Genomic DNA, 20,890 nt, shown 5'->3' with positions numbered 1-20,890 from the left:
GGAATGAAGCAAAAAATCAAATTCAAGCTGACCTTGAAGTTTGGAAGGAATATCTACAGGTAAACATATATTTATGTAATTCTTCACTTATAAAAAAATGATTAGTGAAGCATGTATTAATTATGAATTATACAATGTAGGCTCTTGCAACTAATGTAAAGGGTCGTGTCATGGTATTGGGAACTGACCAAGCAATAGGTGAAGATGCTAAAGAAGGTATTGAATTGGCAAATGAAACAAAGAGTGAAGGAATTGGTTGTGATGAAAATGATGTAGATATTGATGATGATGCATCAACACCAGGATGAACAAGATCCGATGATGAGTTTATGAGTGCGATTATTACAATGAATGAAACAATGAACAAAATTGCAAATGTTCTCATAGTTCAAATGAGCAAAATTTCTCAAGGAGCTGTGGAATGAGGTTAAGGACTTGGATGGGTTTGATCACGAAGAATTAAATGATGTGTCTGGCTATTTTGCTCGAAATGATGGGGAAGCCAAAATATTTCTTACCAGAGATAGTGAGAGGAGATACTTTTACTAATCTACACAGGTTTAAATCGTCTCTCATTTTGTCCCTTTCATGCTTTGATATAATTGGGTTTATAAATGCTTGATCTATTGAATCTTCTTCTTTTTGTGGTTGCAGTTGAGCAGTGGGAGAAATACATTTGACTGAGGATCTGAAGCAGCGCATAGTAACTTTTGGGGCTATCCCATGCATAGATGCCATAGCATGTCCGAGTTGTTGATTATGGTTCTTTTCTGCCATGTTTTGGTTATGGTTCTTGATAGAACAAAACACATTTACAGAACATCCGCACAAGGATATTACTTTTGATTTAACAAAGATACAGTTATTATCATGGCAATTTTGGGTTATGAGAAAACAAATATTATATGTTGAGATCTTGTTTTTCCCGTGGGATTCAATTTGTCATTCGCCCTGAATTTCCAAGGGTTACTGATTTTGCTATTGCCTGTTTAGAGTTTTAAATCTTTTAACTTGCCACTTAGGGCTTCCACCGCTAAGGTATCAGTTGGACATTGGATTATTGGTACTCATGAGGGGCTATGGTTAAGAACATAGCGATTTGGTTTGGAGCTCGGAAAGAACGAAACACAATTTCTTAACCGGCATGCTTCTAGTTTCCACTTTCTAAGTCTTTAACCTGATTCTTAGTTATTGTCTTTCACTTTTCTTGTACCTGCCATTCTGTTAATTATTTGTTGATTATTCTAACTCTGTTTTGTTTTTTTTTTTTCTTTGATGTCTTATCATGACATTAGTGTGGTATTGGAAGTGGTGAATATGCAAGCCATCCATACAATCCTTTCTTATTAGTTTATGGCACACTAGATCTCAAGAGAACGGATCATTCTATTGTTATTAATCCACTCTGTTACTGCTTTCTAATTGTGCCACGACAGTGATCATCCTCTGTATAAAAGATGCATTAGTCCAGAGTGTTAATTCTACTGCCAATTAGCATCTCAGTTTCCTCTTAGAAAAAAGAAGACATATTAATTTCAGTAATAATGTTTCAGCTATGATCCATTTTCAGTCTTCATAGCAATATGGCATACTTTTTTTTATCCACCCAGTTGGTTTATTTTACTTCTGTAATGCTAATCTGATTATGGAAATGGAACGACGACTTAATCAACCAAGTATCATGGTTTATGGTGGAACAATCAAGGTTAGAACCAATTGCCTCAACTATTGGAAGTTGAATTTTGTTGATATAGATTATTTGCATTTTGTTTTCACTATTGGTTTATTTGAGCATCATCCCTTTAAAACTTCTTAATTTTTTTTGTTGCATTTAGTTTTACTTGGGTGACAGAACAATCAAGGTTTGTGCATCCAATCATTTCTAAAAGACAGATTCTGCTGTATATACAGAACTCTTTGTCATAATGGGGTAATAGCAATGACAAGGCTGTCTTTTTGGAATTATTGAAATTTGCAAATATCAATCTTGGGAAGAATTTTTAAATCATTTTGTCTTGTTTTCATGCCCAGCTAGTTGAATTGTTGAGTTTTTACTATTTTTTGTATTTCTTTTTGATGCAGCTCGATCATTTTCAAGGCCATGCTTATGATATAGGATCTGCCTTTCAGGTAAGTTTCCTCTAATGCTAATCTAATTTCTGGAATTTATCATGGAGTTCACAAGCCTTTTCTTATAATTTGGTGTTTGTGGTATGATATTATGATTTGAATACATATCAAATTACCTTTACTTAAGGCCATCCCTGTGATTGTGGATGAGAATGCTCTTATGATTGTCAATCTTCTGTCAGGAGCTCATTTGAAGCCCCCTTGGCGAGTTGCCTTGCTAATTACTAATAGTACATGGCTTTTGCAGCAACAAGTCATCATATTTCAGTTCTACACACCCCTCTATGGCCTTTTCAGTTGTACCTCACTGTATTTCTTAGCTCATATTAGATGATGTAGTGTAAAGTAGAGAAATATTTGAGTCTACATATAGGGAATTTTTTTTTTTTGATGATTACATATAGAGAAATATTGTCAAGTAATATTTCAATAGATAAGCTTGTAAGACTCTTATCTTTATTTATTTATATTTACTCATTATTTTGAAGTCTATTGATTGAAGTTCTATGGTTAATACCTTGTTTTTCCCCTTATTTCTGAGAGGACATGGATTAAATAAATATGGTAGAAGTTGAAAAGATTAGAAGAGCTAGGGATATAGGCTAAAAAGAGATGAGGTGAGAAACAATTTGAGGACTCAATTTAACAATGCCTATAGACCCCCTAATCCTGGTGAAGGCAGGCCTTCATCCCAGATCTCTGCTGCAACCAGGCCTTAATCAATCACGAGTCATCTCCAAACATCTTATATTCCTAATTGCCTATGAAGGACTTAGTAGTTTGGACTGGGTACTGCATTGTAGAAAGGACTTAGTAGTTTGGGCATTCCTTTCATTTCCTATCATATAAACATAAGACAAAATGATATTCAACACCTTTACTACAGAGTGCACCTTTATCCATTTGGTATTTGTTAGCTATATATGGCATTAGAGTGATAAAATAATTTTAAATTACTTCTCTGTGTTCATCATTTCTGAAAAAATATCATTGAATATTTTAAAAGATTAGGCAATGTTAAGCATTTCATGATTTTTTTTTTTTTTTGCAATAATATAGCCAATGTATTCTGTTTATGATAATCAATGTTTTTCATTTTAAAGTTGAATTTATGCTCACAATTCTTTTTCTCTAAATATCCTTTTGTTTGTTGATCATGAGGATTTGGTATATATTTGTCTCAGGTGTTGGACACCAACAATGCAGCAAGGGAAAGAATTCCTGTAGATCAAGGTACTCTTGTTGAACCCTACTGCAATACTCTTCTTATTCATAGTTTTATTGTCTAAGGGTCAGCCAAATTGGATGTTTAGGATCACACAGCTGTTTATCTTTTCAGCTGTGGCCCATCCAGGAGGTTCTCTACCCAGATTGATGAAATTATTGTTGCATTTGGTAGCTGGTGGGAGTAGCTGTTAATTTTGTTTAATGGTCTGTTATTTTTGCTATATTTGTTTAATGGTGGGAGTAAGTAGCTGGAATACAATTTGGTAGCAAGAAACAGTTGTATTTGCATTGATGAAAATGTCAAATATGCACAAAAATTGTATTCTTATTTGCATCTTTCAAAATAAATGAGCTGAATGCAAAGTGGGTGTGTATAAACCACTTTGCATTCACATGAACTAAACATTTTTATTTTACACTCTACAAATTTGTATTCTTACTCCAACCAAACGCAGCCGAAGAAAAAACTAGAGGGTAAAAATGGAAGGCCATTATTATTGTCTAAATGCTGAAAAAGAGAAAGGAAAAGTGGAATCAGTATTTTGACCAAATACTGTGTGACCATCCTCGTTTATATTACATGATATATATATAGAGAGAGAGAGGTAGATTTAAATATAGATGGAGAAAGGAAGCTTGAATCATCGATCAATCGTTCATTATAGCTCAATTATGGTTTTGCTGTTGCAGATATTCAACGAAGTGCCCAATGTAGTGTTCTTGGTGGAACTTCACATCGCCAAAAATGGCACGCATCGATGCCGCTCGGGCCCTCAGGCTCTCCCCTTCCTCATCCACCATCACCTTCTTCAGAGCCTCGGCGACGTCGCTCCCCTCGAACCTTCCATCCTCCTCGCTTCTCTCCACTTCCACCGCCAATCCCTTCTCCACCAGCAACCGTGCGTTCAATCCTTGGTCCACCACAAACGGCAGCACCACCAGGGCGTGTCCATGCTGCAGCGTCTCTATGATAGATCCCCACCCTGAGTGAAACAACGACCCTCCAATCGAAGGATGCCCCAGAATTTCCAGTTGTGGAGCCCACCCCATGTACACCACTCCTCTACCTTCCGTCCGTCTCTTGAAATCCGACGGCAGGGCGTCGTCCTCGTCCTCCGCCCACGTGGGCTTCCTTAAAGCCCATAAAAAAGGCAAGTTCGAGAGCTCAAGCCCTTTGGCTATCTCATACACTTGATCCCTGCTCAATTTGCACCCGCTACCGAACGCCACAAACACAACTGTTTTGGGCTGCTTCCGGTCGAGCCAGTTCAATATCTGGCCCCACTCTCCTTCCCTTTCTTCTCTACTATTGGTCAACGGCGTCGGTGGAAGCTGACCTACCGGAATTACCGGTTTGCTGTATATCTTCTCGGCTAATAATTTCAGATAGTCACCTTGGTACTCCGTGCAACTACGAACGACGACGGCCTGGCTTTCTCCAAAGGTTCGAGCGAACCTCTCGCCGTCCGTCACGCCGGACGCGTTTTGCCCAAAGACCCCGGCAAAACATGGCTCTTGCCTCGTGGCGGCGGAAAGCAACCGATGACGGGAACGTGACCCACTTTGGTGAAGACATCATGCTTTCCGGTGAGGGCCAGTGTTTCGTGTAGCTGTCCTCAAATAGGTACTCCGGCGGTCCGACGAAGCTCAACATAGCAGCAGAAAAGACCCACTTTGGTTAATTGACTAAAGTGGCGTTCCATAGATCTAAAAATTCAGATCTGGAAAGATAAAAAGGTATTAAAACTGTTGAAACATGAAAAGAGGTTTGGTGATTTTGTACTTTGGCTTGTTTGTGTTGGACCAAACTCTCAACATCTGAAATTCACTATTTTTATTATTTTACTCCTGAAATATATCCTTAAGCTTAATTTGTATTATTTCATATAAAATAATATTGAAATCATACAAAAACGTTATTAAAATATATAATAATTATAAAAAATAATTAATAATTAATAAATAATATAATTAGAAAATAAATACTCTCTATTAAAAAATAATAAAATAATTATAATTTAATAAAAATTGATAGTAATAATAATATTGATATAACATGAATAAAAAATAATTAAATACATAATAATTACGAAAAATTATTAATAATTAATAAATAACATAATTAAATTAATAAAAATAATTACTCACTATTAAAAATAATAAAATGATTAAAATTTAATAAAAATTAAGAGTTATAATAATATTGAACTAATGCAAATAAAAAATAATTAAGTACATAATAATTACGAAAAAGTGTTAAAAATTAATAAATAATGTGATTAAAATAATAAAAAATAATTACTCACTATTAAAAATAATAAAATGATTAAAATTTAATAAAAATTAATAGTTATAATAATATTGAACTAACGCGAATAAAAAATAATTAAATTCATAATAATTACGGAAAATTGTTAATAATTAATAAATAACATGTTTAAAATAATAAAAAATAATTACTCATCATTAAAAATAATAAAATGATTAAAATTTCATAAAAATTAATAGCTATAATAATATTGAACTAATGCAAATGAAAAATAATTAAATACATAATAATTACCAAAAATAATTAGTAATTAATAAATAACATTATTCAAATAATAAAAAATAATTACTCATTATTAAAAAATAATAAAATGATTAAAATTTAATAAAAATTAATGGTTACTAATTAATAATATTGATTAAAAATATCTTCAACAACAAATAAAAAATAAAATAATCAAATAAAATAATATTGTGAAGTTCCATATATCCAGCCCCGCATACACACATTATTGGAGATCGCCTAACAACCATTCTCCCTACATAAAAGAAAAGTTTGTTCACCTACATCACCATAATAGTAAACGACAAATAAACAAGTGGTTCTACATAGTTCAAGTACATAACTAGGATCAAAGATAAGAAGTCCAATGCATGTTCCTATTTAATAATTCTTGTGCAATTTCCTCTCACAATGAAGCCATGAACTGTGCATCAACCTGCCCATAATGTGTCTCTCCATCGTCGTGCTCTTCTGATTCTTTTACATTTTCATTAGGCACTTGCATATTAGATTCATCGTATTCATTGAAAAGAGTATCAACTATTGATTCCCTTCTCAAATAGTTGTGGATAGCAAAACATGCAATGACTATGTCCCATTGGACATGGAGATTGAAAGGTGCCATCCGTTTAAGAATTGGAAACCGAGCTTTCAGAACACCAAATGATCTCTCAATTACATTTCTTAACTTTGCATGTGTTTGGTTGAATCATTCTTCTTTTGTCCTAGCATGCTCATGACGAAAGTCTGCTGCCCAATATCACACATTTTGATAGGGTGCCATAAAATGTCTTGTATTTGCGTATGCAGTATTGCAAAGATAGTACTTGTTTGTGTCAATCAAATATATCTATCAAACAAATGAATTTATTAAAAGAAAAATAAGCATCCATACAACAGCATTCTTACTAGCAGGTGGAAATGGAAAATTGTTAATAGGGTTGTATTCAACCTCATGAAAAACCCTAGCACCATGTGCTGTTCCTTCCCATCTAGCATAAACATATGTAAACACCATTATGAAATCACAAACAACCAACACATTTTGGAAACATTCTTTCCCTCCTCTTCCACGGTATGCTAGTTGTTTTTTCGGTGGTACCACAACATGAACAAGTGTTCCATCTAAAGCACCAACAACACCCTTTGACAACAAAAGAAAATAACTAGTTTTGATCTCAACCCCTACACCAATCAAAATTATGAAACTTATGTGATATTGTCAATTATTTACCTTGAATACTTGTTGGAGTCGTTTATGGTGCCCTGAGATGTTTGGGCCTGGGTCAAATGTAGTCGGGTGGATCATTTCTCGTGCAAATTCCATCATAGTAGATAGCACTTGATGAAAATATGTATGCACTTTTTGGGTGGAGTGCTGGAATCTTCTTTTTATAATAGAGAACCTTTCATTATTGCTTAAACACAACGGAAATATAGACATCTTCTCCTCCCCTGATATGTATTGGCTATCATGCAACCATCCACGATTACGAAAATGGCCACAAATCCGTACGTATGCTTCAATCGGCATCCTCATCACCTTGATGATTTGCTAGTCATTTCCAATTAATAGCTCCTGTGTATAAAGATGACCGGGTAGTGCAGATTCACAATCGGGCATCCTTGGAATACGCCTCCGTAAAGTTTTTTCATATACCAATATAAGAGGATAATCCTACCCAACCTCTTCATCCTAGGTGTCAACATGTTTTTTTGAGTACCTGATGGTTACAATGCACATTGAGATTAATCTAAATGCAAAGTATCAATATATCAAAATATCATTTTCATCCAATGAACTCATCAAGTTTGTGTAAACATACTCAAAATATATAAAAAAAACCCAAACTATTTAACAAACAAAAAAAGGAGTTCCATCTAATCAACCAAAACATCAAGTCCAAGTACAATTAGAACCGACAGACAAGTCCTACAATATGTTCATCCTCTTAGCATAAACCGATATCCACCCTCCTCATTGGGTGTGTAATTAGATCCACACCAATGAATCCATTCCATTATTGCTTTTGGGCTTTCCGCAAAGAGGACTGAAGCCTCTATATATAAAGGAGTACTAGGTGTCCAACCAAAATCATCAAGCTTTTGAATACATTCTTCTAAACTTGGTCCTCCATCATCAGCAATCATAATATCAAGAAGCTTCTCCATCTTAGCATCAAGCTCACTAGTAAAATTTTTTTTTTTGCCTCTTGGAGGGGCGTTCACTTGGACTTGTAGACTCCTCAAAACTTTGTTGTGTTTGAGGTTGGGACCTTGCGGGAGGTATGATAAGTGTATCGTCAATGTCAATAGGATCACCATTTGGTGTCTCACCATCAAAATCAATACCTAGTGAAGCATTTGATAGATCCATAGAGGCCAATGGTCTCGACCTATTTGCCAACGAAGTCCAACCAACTTCTCTAGTTGAATAGACCCCATCGAACAATGCGCTACACTCATCGGCAAATTGGAGTCCTGCATACCTAAAAACCTTCACATTTGGGTAGGCCTATTATCATACAAACAAACAACCCATCCTATTAGATCCTACACACATATACATTACCTATCAACAACAAAAATTCAAGGTAGTTACCTTCAAGAACTCTTCCCACTACTCATTTGACCAGTCCACTGTACCGGTAGACGGGTTGTATCCGTTTCCAGTCCTATTGATGAGGGTCACCCATAATTGATATTTTCTCTTTAAATAATCGAAGCCATTTTTAAGTTGCTTCTGTGAAAAATTCTTATGGAGCTTTTCCATTACCTTTTTTTGAATTCGTCTCCATGATTCTTTCTTAAGTGACCCACCTTGTCTCCCATGAGTGGACACCTCATCAATGCAGAAGTCCAATAAAAGTTTTTGTAGGGCTGTCCTTCCAAGTGGCTCTATCAAAGTTATCTCCAGTAGCCATTACTATCCCTTATAAATGATAATGTAAGACCTATGTCAAAAGTAGAAAGCCCAATCTCAAAGCATAAAGAGTTATAACAAAAAGAAACTTCTCAAAGTTAAAGAAGAGAAATATTAGAATATACTCATTTATATCAGCAAAACAAACATACCTTTGGGGGTGTAAAGTCATTATATTTGGGGGTGTAAATCCAGTGTATCTGGGGGTGTTTTACCTCCCTTTTTTAATGAAAAATACATTAATTGCACTATCTCCATAACCCCTCAAGTTTCAGAAATGATAAATCTGTAATGCAGTCCATGGGCAACTGATTTGTAATGCAGCCCATGGGCAACTGGTGATTTTCTAATAACAGCCCATGGAACAACATCCTAACAGCTGATAATTTGGCACTTAAAACTCTGATCAGTTCCAGTCAATTGAATTGGGTTTGAGCCTAGCATATTCCTAGGCTGAACCTGGTAAAATTTTGAGCTCTTGATCCATGCATTTGATCAGAACAACTTTGGAAGTAGGAAATGTGGCTGAATTTCATCTTGAATGTTTGATTTCTGGTTGGTAAATCTTTCACAAGCATGCTTGAAATTTTCCCCGTCAACTAATTACCTTAACATTTTGATATAGGTGGGAAGAAGCCACAATTGTCACAGTGCAATCAAATTCATTTCAAGCATAGTTGGGAGAGAAATTATTGTTAGAAACAACAATTGGTTTCATCGCTTTAGGGACAACCAATGTTCTTGTAGAGATTATTGTAATAATGTAATTTCTAATTGTCACAGTGCAATTATGCTGTTACTACAATCGATTTCATCGGTTCATTTGCTACAGAAACAAAGATTCCTAAGATGAGCATGAACCTCTTTTCTGTGTGAGTGAAGTACTTATGAATGATTATTATATTGGCTACCTTATAAACTAGAGATACAGTAGTCTGGAACCCTACTTATGAATGGAAATTGGGCGATGTGCTGAGGCATCTGGGAACATGAGATATGAAGGAAGAAGTTGCAGCACCTGCATGTGTAGATGGGTCCAGCAGACGCCAGCTTGAGCTTGCACCCAGAGCATGAAACAGCGTGTAGGTTCTATTGTTGGTGATTGCAGCAGAGCTCCAAGGGATGTGGGTGGCTGAAATGTTGAATCACTGGATCATGATTCAACTTCCCCATCTCTCTCTCTCTCAGCCTCCCTCCCTCTCTCTTGTATAAATTAATTAACAAACAGAAATAGTCCCTCCATGATATTTTATTATTGCTTTGGAAATTGGAAGGCACAGAAAGAATAGTTGACTTTGGAAATGATTATTATATTGGCCACCTTCAATGAAAATAATAGATTAATAGTACCATGGCAGCTGCAACTATATTGTTTTAAAAAGCAAATTAATTGACACTGATTAGAAGATGAATATATCATATGGCATTGGGTAAGGTTTAAAAGGACATATATTATTACATTAAAGAGAATAAAGAAAAGAATAAAAAATGCAGAGAGAAGCTAAGAAGAGGAAAGGATAAGCATGATAGAGTTCAGTTCCATCTCCAAAAAGAGAATTTGGGGCCCTTGTGCTACTGTTGGGGGTCACTGTTTATGAGTATCTATCTCTCTGGAAACTCTAGTGTTTTGTTTTGATCTACCTATGCTGGCTTTTCTACAAGGCGTGGCTTGATTTAATGGACCAAGCATCAGAGGAGATGGATGCTTCTCAGGTTATCTGTAATCGTGAAGCACAGCATAAATATCTATCATGGAGAGCGAAGAAGGATCCACGTCATCAAGTTTTGAATGGTCTTATTTTCTTTCTGTTTCTCTTATGTTTAGAATGTAGCAAAATCTGTATCACCTTCTTGTTACAGATCCCATGTAAGTTCGTGTTTCCTTAAAACAAAGAAACAAAAATATCGTCCACTAGCTTTACAGGTTTGAACATAAAAATGTCAGAATCATCAACAGTGGAATAATTGAAGCGAATAAAAATGTGGGAACTTAAAGAAACATACACAAATAAATTATCAACAGAATCATCAACAGTTCATCTTCCGAAAACCAAAGCGAAGAGGGAAAAAAAAATATACATAAAAGCAAACAAACAACAGTTCATCTTCCCTTCAACAGAGCAACAGTTTATCTTCCAAAAATAAAAAGTAAAACGAATCAACCATCAAAGAAAACAAACAACAGATCATCTTCCGAAAAAAAAAAAAAAAAAACATAAATAAATCAAACAAAAACAAATCAAACGAAGAAGAAGAAGAAGAAGAAGGAGGAGGAGGAGGAGGAGGAGGAGGAGGAGGAGGAGGAGAAGAAGAAGAAGAAGAATGACTACCTGGAATCTGGAGATTCAACAGAGATGTTCTTCCTAGAGCTTGGACAGCGGCGTCTTCCTCGAGCTTGACTCACCAGCGGCGCCTATTGTTACTCTCTCATGAAACACGAAAATGTTTTAGATTTTTTGGGTTATCAGGGATAACTCGGGTCATTTACGAAACATTGTAGGGATATTTTGGGCATTGGACCGGCTCTGAAGCGTGTCTGAGCACGTTAATAGTGGGCCCAAAGTCTATGATTTTTAGATTTGAAAATCAGTTTGAGACCCTATTTAAGAGATACAACCAAACAAAGGCTGAGGTCTGAAAAGTAACATTTTCATATTCAGACCTCTAAAAAGTGCAATCAAACGCCACCTTAGTGTATCCCTACTATTTGAAAATTGACTGATGTTAGCCTTACTATTTCTAACAATTTACTAATCCTTCTCAGTCATTAATGTGCGTCAATGGAGATGTGAAAAGACTATTTTACCCTCAATTTGGATCTCTCCCTCTCTTTCTCATTTTCTTGTTGGAACTACCAGAACCACTAGAATGGGTAAGTTGGCGTGTAAGTGTGGGGCTAATACTGACATTAGTGCCCTACTATTTTGGATTGATTTCTACGAAGAATTGTCGAAGATTCTAGCAATTCTCACATAGGTTCCAAGTTGAGGGCGAAAACATGAAAATTGGGATTCCGACAACATAGAATATGAGATTTCTTGCCTTTTCGCCAGACCTTGTCCTAGTCCTGCCTTCAAATCAAAGACAATGAAGAATCTGAGATTTCTAAGGTCTGAGACTTTCAAGCACGTGGAGTTTTATGACTGTTTGATTTTTCAACTCTTTATCTTCTTATTTGAATCATTGAAGTAAAAAATCATGTAGCAGAGGTCCATCGATGACACTTGTTGGGAAAACTGCAGAATATATCTTTTTAATTAACAACACTTAATTTGACCCAAGAATCATATCAACAGCAGAGCCTGAGACCTGAGAGCAGAGGATCAATGACCCTTCTACATCATCGAATCTCAACACCGGAAGATTCTCAAAACTCTCTACTCAAAGCTTCTTACCCAGATTGACAACTCTGAAAGACAGGAGGAAGCCTCTTCCAATCAAAGACAATGAAGAATCTAAGATTTCCAAGAATTTGACATTGGTGGTCCAATGTCCCATGCTTTTGACAGATGATGAAGATGAGAAAGGGAAAAGGCAACCCAGGAAGAGAATCCAGATGGAGTTGTTACTTAATAGAAGAAGAGAGTGACAGGGGGAGCCCTAATTTGGAGAAAGTGTGTGTGAGAGAGGAGCCGGAGGTGGAGAGGGTTAATGTAGAGGTAGGTTAAGGACCAAATCAGTTCGGTTTGTTGTTGAAAGGAAGAAGACAGAAAGGGTAAAATCAAGTTTTAAAAAAGATATGTGCCATCTGTATACGAATTTAATGGATACAAATGGTAAGGGTAGAGCTAGTCAATTGCTAGAAACAGTAAGGGTAGCATCAGTCAATTTTCAAACAGTAGGGGTATACTTAGTCAATTAGCTAAACCATAAGGGTAGTTTAAGAAATTTACCCATTTTTAATTGGTTTTTCCAAATGTATTTACCCACACCATGCATCATCAATGAATTTTGAATCTTTCCCACTTGGCATTGGTTCGAACTCTACGAACTAGACTTGGCGATTGGGTTGGGTGGATTGGATTCGGGTTAGGTTAAAATACTTTGGGTTGGGCCGCAAATGCTATACCCAACCTTAAATGTTCAATTTAGGTCGAACGATTGGTCAATTTGGGTCATCTCGAAAAATTATTGGACATTTAAAAAATAAAAAAATATATATATAAAAAAAACAAGATTAAAGGAATTAATCATAAAATTCCTAATAGAAAATTAAGAACTTGTTTAATAATTCAAAGAGTAAAGATTAAAGAATAGAAACTTCTAACAATATATAAATAGTTTTAATTAGACCTATCAGTCAAGTCAACAGATTGACCCATGATTCAACCCAACCCAGTTTTTCCGGGTTGGGTTGGGTCATTCTTATGTTCAAGTAGTGTGTGTTTGGAACCGTAGGCATTTATTAAATGAATACTACCAAAGAGACACCATTGTGCCACTTCAACATTTCTCCCATTATGTGATTCTATACGCATAAGGACTTACAAAAGTAAACTTTAGTTTATATGCACATTTACCATTTGAGAGACTTTCATTTTAACACTTTCCCTAACAATGAGTGGACATTTATTCAATATTTTGCTGATATGGCACCTAAATCTCAATAAATGAATGCATCATTAATTTTCTTATTAATCAAATAAATCAAATACAAAATGTTTATTTCAATAATAAAACTCCACGGTTACAAACACATAGACCTCTAACCTTGTTTATACGAATTGGGTTGGATCAACTTTTCGCTAGTTATACTCCAAACACTGGTATTGAACAAGAAATACCCCAAATTTATAATATCGGGTCAAAGTAGCTTTTAATAAGCATTGCATGATTGTTGAAGATGTCACGTCACCAATGACGTCTCATTTTTAGTTTTCCCATTTCTTTTCAAGAGTTATATACCCCAAATTTACACTATCGGGTCGAGGAAGCTTTCAATCGAATTAAAAGCATTGTATGATTGGTGGAGATGTCACGTCACCAATGACGTCTCATTTGGAAAGGATGCAAATTGAGTGTAAATCTCGTTGAGGGTAAAGTTGCATTCTGGACCAATGGGTTTTTGATAAGAAAATTTGCATCCCAGTGGGTTTTTGATAAAATATTGAAATTCATGTTTGCATCCGTTATAGCTAAAAGTCTGTTTGATAAGAAAATAAATTTATCGATACAAAATTAATCCAATTTTATAATTTATATAAACTGTTTTACACTCTACAAGACTGTTTCAAATAACCGAAAATCAGATTTGGTGCGGATACAATTATGGTTCATATGTTATCTCGGTCTTTTACAACATTGTATTTGGAATTATCTTTTTATAAATAAAAATATAAAGTAAAGAGATATTCTAAGGCAAGACTGAAAAGGACTTTAAAAACGATGAGAGCACAATTTTATAAAGACTGAATCAACCCCAAAAAAATAATGGATGCAATACACATGATAATGACTAGTTTGGAGGTGGTTTGCACCAGCCAGCATTCCTCTTTATATAATTGCCACCAGTTGGGATTTGTTCATCACAGTAGATTTTTATATAATTGATAACCACGCTCACCCATAGGTGATGTAAAGTACAACCAAATATTTCTAATATACAACTACTAGATGAGATGTATTAATCAACAGACAGATCCGTTAATCGGTATTAAATGGTAAGTCCCTCACCTCAAAATTTTTGCTTGCAAAATCTCAAAAGAGTTGGTATACATAATTCCATCCAAAGGGTGGTGGTATAAACGTTTAAAGTTGAACCTGCCTAATCAAACGTGATTTTGTCAAGTGTTTAGATGCATAGGCAGATCTATATGCATATGTCAGTGTGGACAATTATTCCTATGAAAAATGTGTATAAGGTGTTGAAAAGAACTTTTTTTTTTTTTTAAATTGTCCTCACTCAATTAAAATAGCAGCAAATTTTTTTTTTTGTTATTATTATTTTCTGAGAATGAGAAAGGGGTCAAATAATGACACCCCATGTCCCAAGATCTATTTAAAATCTAAAAACTAAAATAATGAGAGGGGGAACTGGTGTTAAAGCCCAGAACTGCATTTCCAATAAACAACTTTTTTTTTGGCATCAAGGATATTTTGCCAAATTATTAAAGCCCAAAACAGCAAAACGATTGATATGATTAGAGTTGCAAATCGGGCTGTCACCCGACTTTGGACCAGCTCGGCACGCATGCCATAACAGGTAGCACGATGGTTCAGGCGGAACCGTTTTCCCTTTTTTGGGCGTGTTAATGTGTTAATTATTAGATTTGTGCGGAGGTTATTATCTATTCGAGTAATTCTGAGGCATGCGATGTCGTAAGTTGGTCCAACGGTCGAGATATCGATGCTCCAAAGATCTTGATTATGATTTTCAAAATCGGACGGTCAGACTAGAAAAATCGGGAATAGGTTAGGTGACTGGTTCCATTTTTCCTTAAAACCAGATTTTCTCCAAAAATTGTTGATTTTGGTCAACAAACCGTTGATCCGGGTGGTCAATTGTTTGAGCGGTTTTGATAATTTTTTTATATTTTTTAAATTTTTTAATTTTTTTTATCAGAACGGGTCGACCGCTCGGTTCGAACAATCGAACCGTTTGACCCGGTAACCGGACCCTTGACTGGTTTGATCTTCGAGTTGGTTTTAAAAACCATGATCTCGACTCGATAACGTACTATTGGAATGGGTTACCGGGCTATTCCTTGCATTTCATCTTGGATTCTTACAGCTCGGCTGGCTTCTAGGATATAGGTCATCGTAATCTTACAAGGTCTACTAGGCCTTGCTGAAATAGAGGTCGGCCTAGACGAGGTGCTCTAAACTAACTTGTCGAGCTAGTTTGCTTATTCAGTGCCGAGATATCACCCGAAGGCCACGCATTACAATATGATTGAGATGACCAAATTACTCTCACTAGATACTAAACAATAAATACTCCAAGTATATGTTTGGCATCGATGCTATAGTTGCAACACAGTTTTCTTACTGCTGATGTGTAGCTTGGAGCACAATTTTCTTAGAAAATGTTGCATTTATTTTTGTTTGGAATCGTTGTTGTCAGGTAGGACGCTTCTTGGAGCAATAACAACTTTTCATGTTTGGTACCATTGCTCCAAAAAATGTTTTCAGCACTGGTACCCATTATCTAGTGCCACATCACTGCCCTATTGGCAACGAGTTACGGCTCCAGGAAATGTCAAATTTGGCATTGCTCCAAGCCATGACTTCCCAATTTCTGAGGCATATCTTGGGGCACCATTTTTTATGAAAAAAGCGGTTTCAAATAAATGTCTGTTTCTTGGAGCATCGTTTTTTTGATATGATGCCGTTGCTCCAAAAAACAACAAAAATGCCAAACAACCCCCAAATATAACCTACTTGGTCAAAGAATCAGTTAAGCGAATTAAAAGCATTGCATGACTGTTGAAGACGTCATGTCACCAATGATATCTCACCTAAAATACCAATTCAACAAATTCGGTTCAAAAGAAGCAACTATAAGTATACTGCCTACCAGTGAACATGATTTGGACCCAAAGAAGTCACAAAATATAGCTATACTTCGAAGGAGCATTAAACATAACAAGCGAGATAAAGTCTCTGAACTCATGCACTCTTACATGGCAAGTTGCCTGGACTTCTTTAGAGGTATAAATTGGGCCGTGCCGCCCGGCCCAGCCCGTAGCCTGGCCCAGTACGGCCTGTGGCATAGCCCATATATATGTTTTATATATATTTATATATATTTTATATATATTATAATTATATAATATATAGTATATAATATATTAATAAAATAAATATTTTTTTAATTTTATTTCATTATTGCATATATAAGTAATTTTATACACAAAATTCATATAAAATTAAAATTTTAAGTTTTTTTTGTCAATTTTTTGAAATACATAGCTTTGGCCCAATACACGGCCCTACTTGGCCCAAGACCCACAAGCCCACATGGGTCTGAGCCGTGGGCCATGCCGGCCCGACCCTCAAATTTTTCACTAGGGAGGGTAGCACGGCCCGTGATGGCCTGTGGATGAGCAATGCACGAGCTGCACAAAGTGCGGGCTACCCATGGGTCGTGCCGTGCTGGCCTGACACGACCCACTTTACACCTCTAGTCTTCTTCCATGTCTGCCCAATGATACGAGCCTTACAATTTTATGGCCCATTTGGCAAGTTTTTTTAGAAGATTTTTTGGTAATTCTAACGGTCAAAAAATACATTGAGATTTTGCATGAAAATCTGAGAAACTTGAAACTAGTTTGGTAGATGTATGTCTTTTTATACATCTTTTCGTATCTTTTTGTATTAGAATAAAATGCAAAATACGCAAAGGTTTCATTTGAAATTTCCTTAAATCAGCCCAAAATGCTTTTTACGTCTTTTCAGCATTCCGACTGTCTATAATTCATGGAAAGGCCTTATACATCTGCTATACGTCAAATTTGCTTCATCCTCGGTCAATCAACGATCCATCACCGAAGTCATCTCAATTACAATTTTCACCCCCGCCACTCCCTCCCCATCAGCGGTTCTTAGGAGAGGAAGACCTACAGAAAAAAAAGGTATCAATACTGATTCCCGTTCAAACATAGGCATTTGAGTACAAACCTTTCGTTAGAACATGACAGAGGGTAATATTAGTTTTAAAAAAAATATACGATGTGACATGTATACAGATTGTGACGAAACACCAATAATGTTAACGACACGTAAAACTAGTCAATTATCAAAAAACGTAAAATCATTTTAAGATAATATATAAATAATAAGGATAGAGATAATATATTTTAAGAAATTTGTCCTAAAATATTAATACATCAGATATCACCAATACTTCATTCTATTTTTTTAACTCTCATTTCATTATATAGGCATTAGAAGGATGAGATTTTAAAATTTTTGCATATCAGTGTCTTCGTCGATATCTAGTTCTCCCGATATAAGATTTTAACAATGTTGTTTCTTTTGAGATTGAAGTTGGGTAAATTACCATACTTTGAATATTTTATTATTTAATCATTTAATTCACTTTAAAAAGGCAATAAATCATTTACTTTAAATTTTAGCCATGAGCAAACCACACCTATCCAGGCTGAAGCAATCGCTATCAAACAGGGGCTTAGACCTCGGAATCAAGTGTGACTTTTATTTGAAAATTCTGGATTCGGACTCCTAAGCAAATCTTTCCTGACAGCTATTTTTTGTCAAAGGACACTTTCGCTGGCTTACTTATTCGATAAATTGTAGGACCCTCAGACTTCGGACATTTTTGCGATAAACACCCTTTGAACTTTGGCTATTATACAAAGACCCCCTATATTAGCGTTCTGTCAGTTAACTTCGAAAAAAATCTTCATAAAGCGATTTAAACTGTTATAAATGCCCAAACAAAAAAAAAATCATTTGCACGAACTGAAATTTCACTATAAATATACCGAATCATAATTTTAATATCTGTCTTAAATTAAGTTTCACCTCCAAACCAATCAGCTGATGACTAATACAAGCATACAATTTGGAATTATCAATTATACATTTCCATTTGGTTCACAATTGGGGTTTAGAATCTGAGGAATAGGTCATTCCAATTCTAGTTGTTTGGTTGGGTGGAATAAAAATCTCATTTCCATTTTTTATGGAATAGATTATTCCACCAGACGCAATGTCTATGTCCTCTCCTTCCTTGAGAATGAAATCATTCCATTTCCGTTGATTTTAATTTTTGTCTCAACCAAACAGATTATGGGAATAGATCATTCCAATCTGAATTGAATTCATTAGGCTTGATTTGAATTCAATTCTAATCTATCTTAAACTCAACCTCAACCAATAAAAAGTTTGGCTCAAAAGCTAACGAACTTGGCTCGATTAACACATACATACATACAAATATATTATATATTATAAAGAATATTATAAAATATTATATATATATATATATATTATTCTATATAATATAAGAATATATTATATATTACAAAAAAATATCATATATATAAATATATTTATTTTCGAGCCTTTGAGCCGAACTCGAATTCATTAACTGAGCCACATGCCAAACTTCGTCTGGGCTCGGCTCAATTGCAATTTGCATCCCTACCTATAATCATTGAGAGTGCTTTTGTTTTGTCGTTGCTTTTGCTGTTTCTGTTGCAGATACTGAACGAGGCCCCCAATGTAGTGGTCTTGGTGGAGCTTCACATCGCCAAAAACGGCACGCATCGATGCGGCACGGGCCCTCAGGCTCTCCCCTCCCCCATCCACCATCACCTTCTTCAGAGCCTCGGCGACGTCGCTCCCCTCGAACCTTCCATCCTCCTCGCTTCTCTCCACTTCCACCGCCAACCCTTTCTCCACCAGCTGCCGTGCGTTCAGTCCTTGGTCCGCCACAAACGGCAGCACCACCAGGGCGTGTCCATGCTGCAGCGTCTCTATGATAGATCCCCACCCTGAGTGAAACAACGACCCTCCAATCGAAGGGTGCCCCAGAATTTCCAGTTGTGGAGCCCACCCCATGCACACCACCCCTCTACCTTCCGTCCGTCTCCTGAATTCCGACGGCAGGGCGTCGTCCTCGTCCACCGCCCACGTGGGCTTCCTTAAAGCCCATAAAAATGGCAAGTTCGAGAGCTCAAGCCCGTGGGCTATCTCATTCACTTGATCTCTGCTCAATTTGCACTCGCTACCAAACGCCACAAACACGACCGTTCTGGGTTTCTCCCCATCAAGCCACTTAAATATCTTGCCCCACTCTCCTTCCCTTTCTTTTGGTTCTGTGCTGCTCGGCGCCGGTGGAAGCAGGCCCACTGGAATCACCGGTCTCCGCCATATCTTCTCGACCAGGTTCAGATAGTCTGGTTCGTATTCCGTGCAACTACGGATGGCCACGGCCTGGCATGCTTCAACAGCTACAACTACTCGCTCGTTGTCCGTTATACTGGACGCGTTTTGCCCAAAGAACCCGGCAAATGCGGCGTTTGCCTCGTGGCGCCGGAAGGCAACCAATGACGGGAACGTGACCCACTCCGGTGGAAACATCATGCTTTCCGGTGACGTCCAGTATTTTGCATGACCGTCATTGGTAAGGTACTCCAGGGGTCCGTGAAAGCCCAGCGTGGCAGCAGAGTAGACAGAGAAGATGATTAATGGGACGCCGTATTCTCGTGCGATTTCGGCCACCCAGAAGGGGATGAAATCTTGGATGATCCAATCGGGTGATTCATTAGCGACGAATTGCTTGACCTGATGGCGCAAGAGATCGTAGGCCGCCTTGAGGTGCTGGATTTCATCCATGGAGACGTCGACGGTGGCCTCAGCTCCGAGGGGTAGGCCCTCGACAGTGGGTAAGCGGAGCTCGACAAAGCTTACGAGAGCAGCTAAATTTGGAGGAACTTTTGGGAGCCTCTGGACGTTCCTGGGAGTGGAGATGAAGGAGACGCGGATTCCGGCCTTGGCCAGAGCCATGGAAAGTTGGAGAAAAGGGATCAGATGGCCGAAGGCCAGCCATGGAACCATGACGACGTGAAGATTGTTGTTAGTCATGTCCCTCTGCTAATTTAGCTATCTCTTGGAGTTGGTTGCTTGCACCAGAATTCCTCCTTATATAATATCAGTAGCAGGGCCCGTGCGATGTAAGAGATTTGTTAAACATTTATAATAATTTATAATAATTTATAGGGTAAAATATAAGAACCAGACGAAAATTTTCTTTTTATTTTCAAAAAGAAATCGACAAAAACCTCCCTTCCGTTAATGAAACAGACGAAAAACGTTAAACCGATGATAATTTTTTAAAATACCAATTTTACCCCTATACAAGTTATTGTATATCCATGTTTACTAAAATACCCTTTCCCTCTCCTATTATCCTGGTTCCTGAAGAATGGGTGAGAAACGAAAGGGAGAGTGGCAACAGGAGAACGAACCAGGAAGCAAATAATTCGAGAAGTGGAATGACTCTCGTGAAGAAGAAAATGACTTGGGCTAGACTCTGCCTTCGGTCCCATTGGAGAACGAACGAACTCTGCTTCAGTTCCGTTGGAGAACGA

General features: G+C 36.8%; 1 protein-coding gene, 2 long non-coding RNA genes and 1 pseudogene across 4 annotated transcripts; 1 reads left to right on the top strand and 3 right to left on the bottom strand.

Annotated features, from left to right (window-relative positions):
* The first annotated feature begins 206 nt into the window (after positions 1-206).
* On the top strand, positions 207-3,369 carry LOC148876575 (uncharacterized). The gene is made up of 3 exons (XR_016110166.1): positions 207-558; positions 655-2,130; positions 3,315-3,369. It is a non-coding gene; the product is annotated as an uncharacterized LOC148876575 (long non-coding RNA).
* A 381-nt stretch (positions 3,370-3,750) lies between these two features.
* On the bottom strand, positions 3,751-5,146 carry LOC148876574 (putative UDP-rhamnose:rhamnosyltransferase 1 pseudogene; annotated as a pseudogene). Its single transcript, XR_016110161.1, has one exon. The product of XR_016110161.1 is annotated as a putative UDP-rhamnose:rhamnosyltransferase 1 pseudogene (transcript).
* A 1,609-nt stretch (positions 5,147-6,755) lies between these two features.
* LOC148876573 (uncharacterized) lies at positions 6,756-11,279 on the bottom strand. The gene is made up of 2 exons (XR_016110163.1): positions 11,162-11,279; positions 6,756-7,632 (listed from the first exon to the last, which is right to left on the bottom strand). It is a non-coding gene; the product is annotated as an uncharacterized LOC148876573 (long non-coding RNA).
* A 5,788-nt stretch (positions 11,280-17,067) lies between these two features.
* LOC148876572 (UDP-glycosyltransferase 91C1-like) lies at positions 17,068-20,525 on the bottom strand. The gene is made up of 2 exons (XM_088949377.1): positions 18,943-20,525; positions 17,068-17,389 (listed from the first exon to the last, which is right to left on the bottom strand). The coding sequence occupies exons 1-2, from the start codon at positions 20,382-20,384 to the stop codon at positions 17,365-17,367; spliced, it is 1,467 nt and encodes a 488-aa protein (XP_088805503.1). The 5' UTR covers positions 20,385-20,525; the 3' UTR covers positions 17,068-17,364.
* Positions 20,526-20,890: the final 365 nt, after the last annotated feature.

Source organism: Nelumbo lutea, chromosome 1, assembly GCF_056320005.1.
Source record: "Nelumbo lutea isolate HS-2025 chromosome 1, American lotus-T2T, whole genome shotgun sequence".
NCBI lineage: Eukaryota > Viridiplantae > Streptophyta > Magnoliopsida > Proteales > Nelumbonaceae > Nelumbo > Nelumbo lutea.
Note: the sequence above shows the minus strand (reverse complement) of the source record. Positions and strands in the feature narration are given on the sequence as shown.

Coding starts and splice junctions, on each gene's coding strand:
- LOC148876572 (XM_088949377.1), bottom strand. CDS start 20,384: ATGACTAACAACAATCTTCACGTCGTCATGGTTCCATGGCTGGCCTTC. Junction 17,390..18,942: donor AGCACTCTCAATGATTATAG/GTAGGGATGCAA, acceptor TTTTTTCTGTAG/GTCTTCCTCTCCTAAGAACC.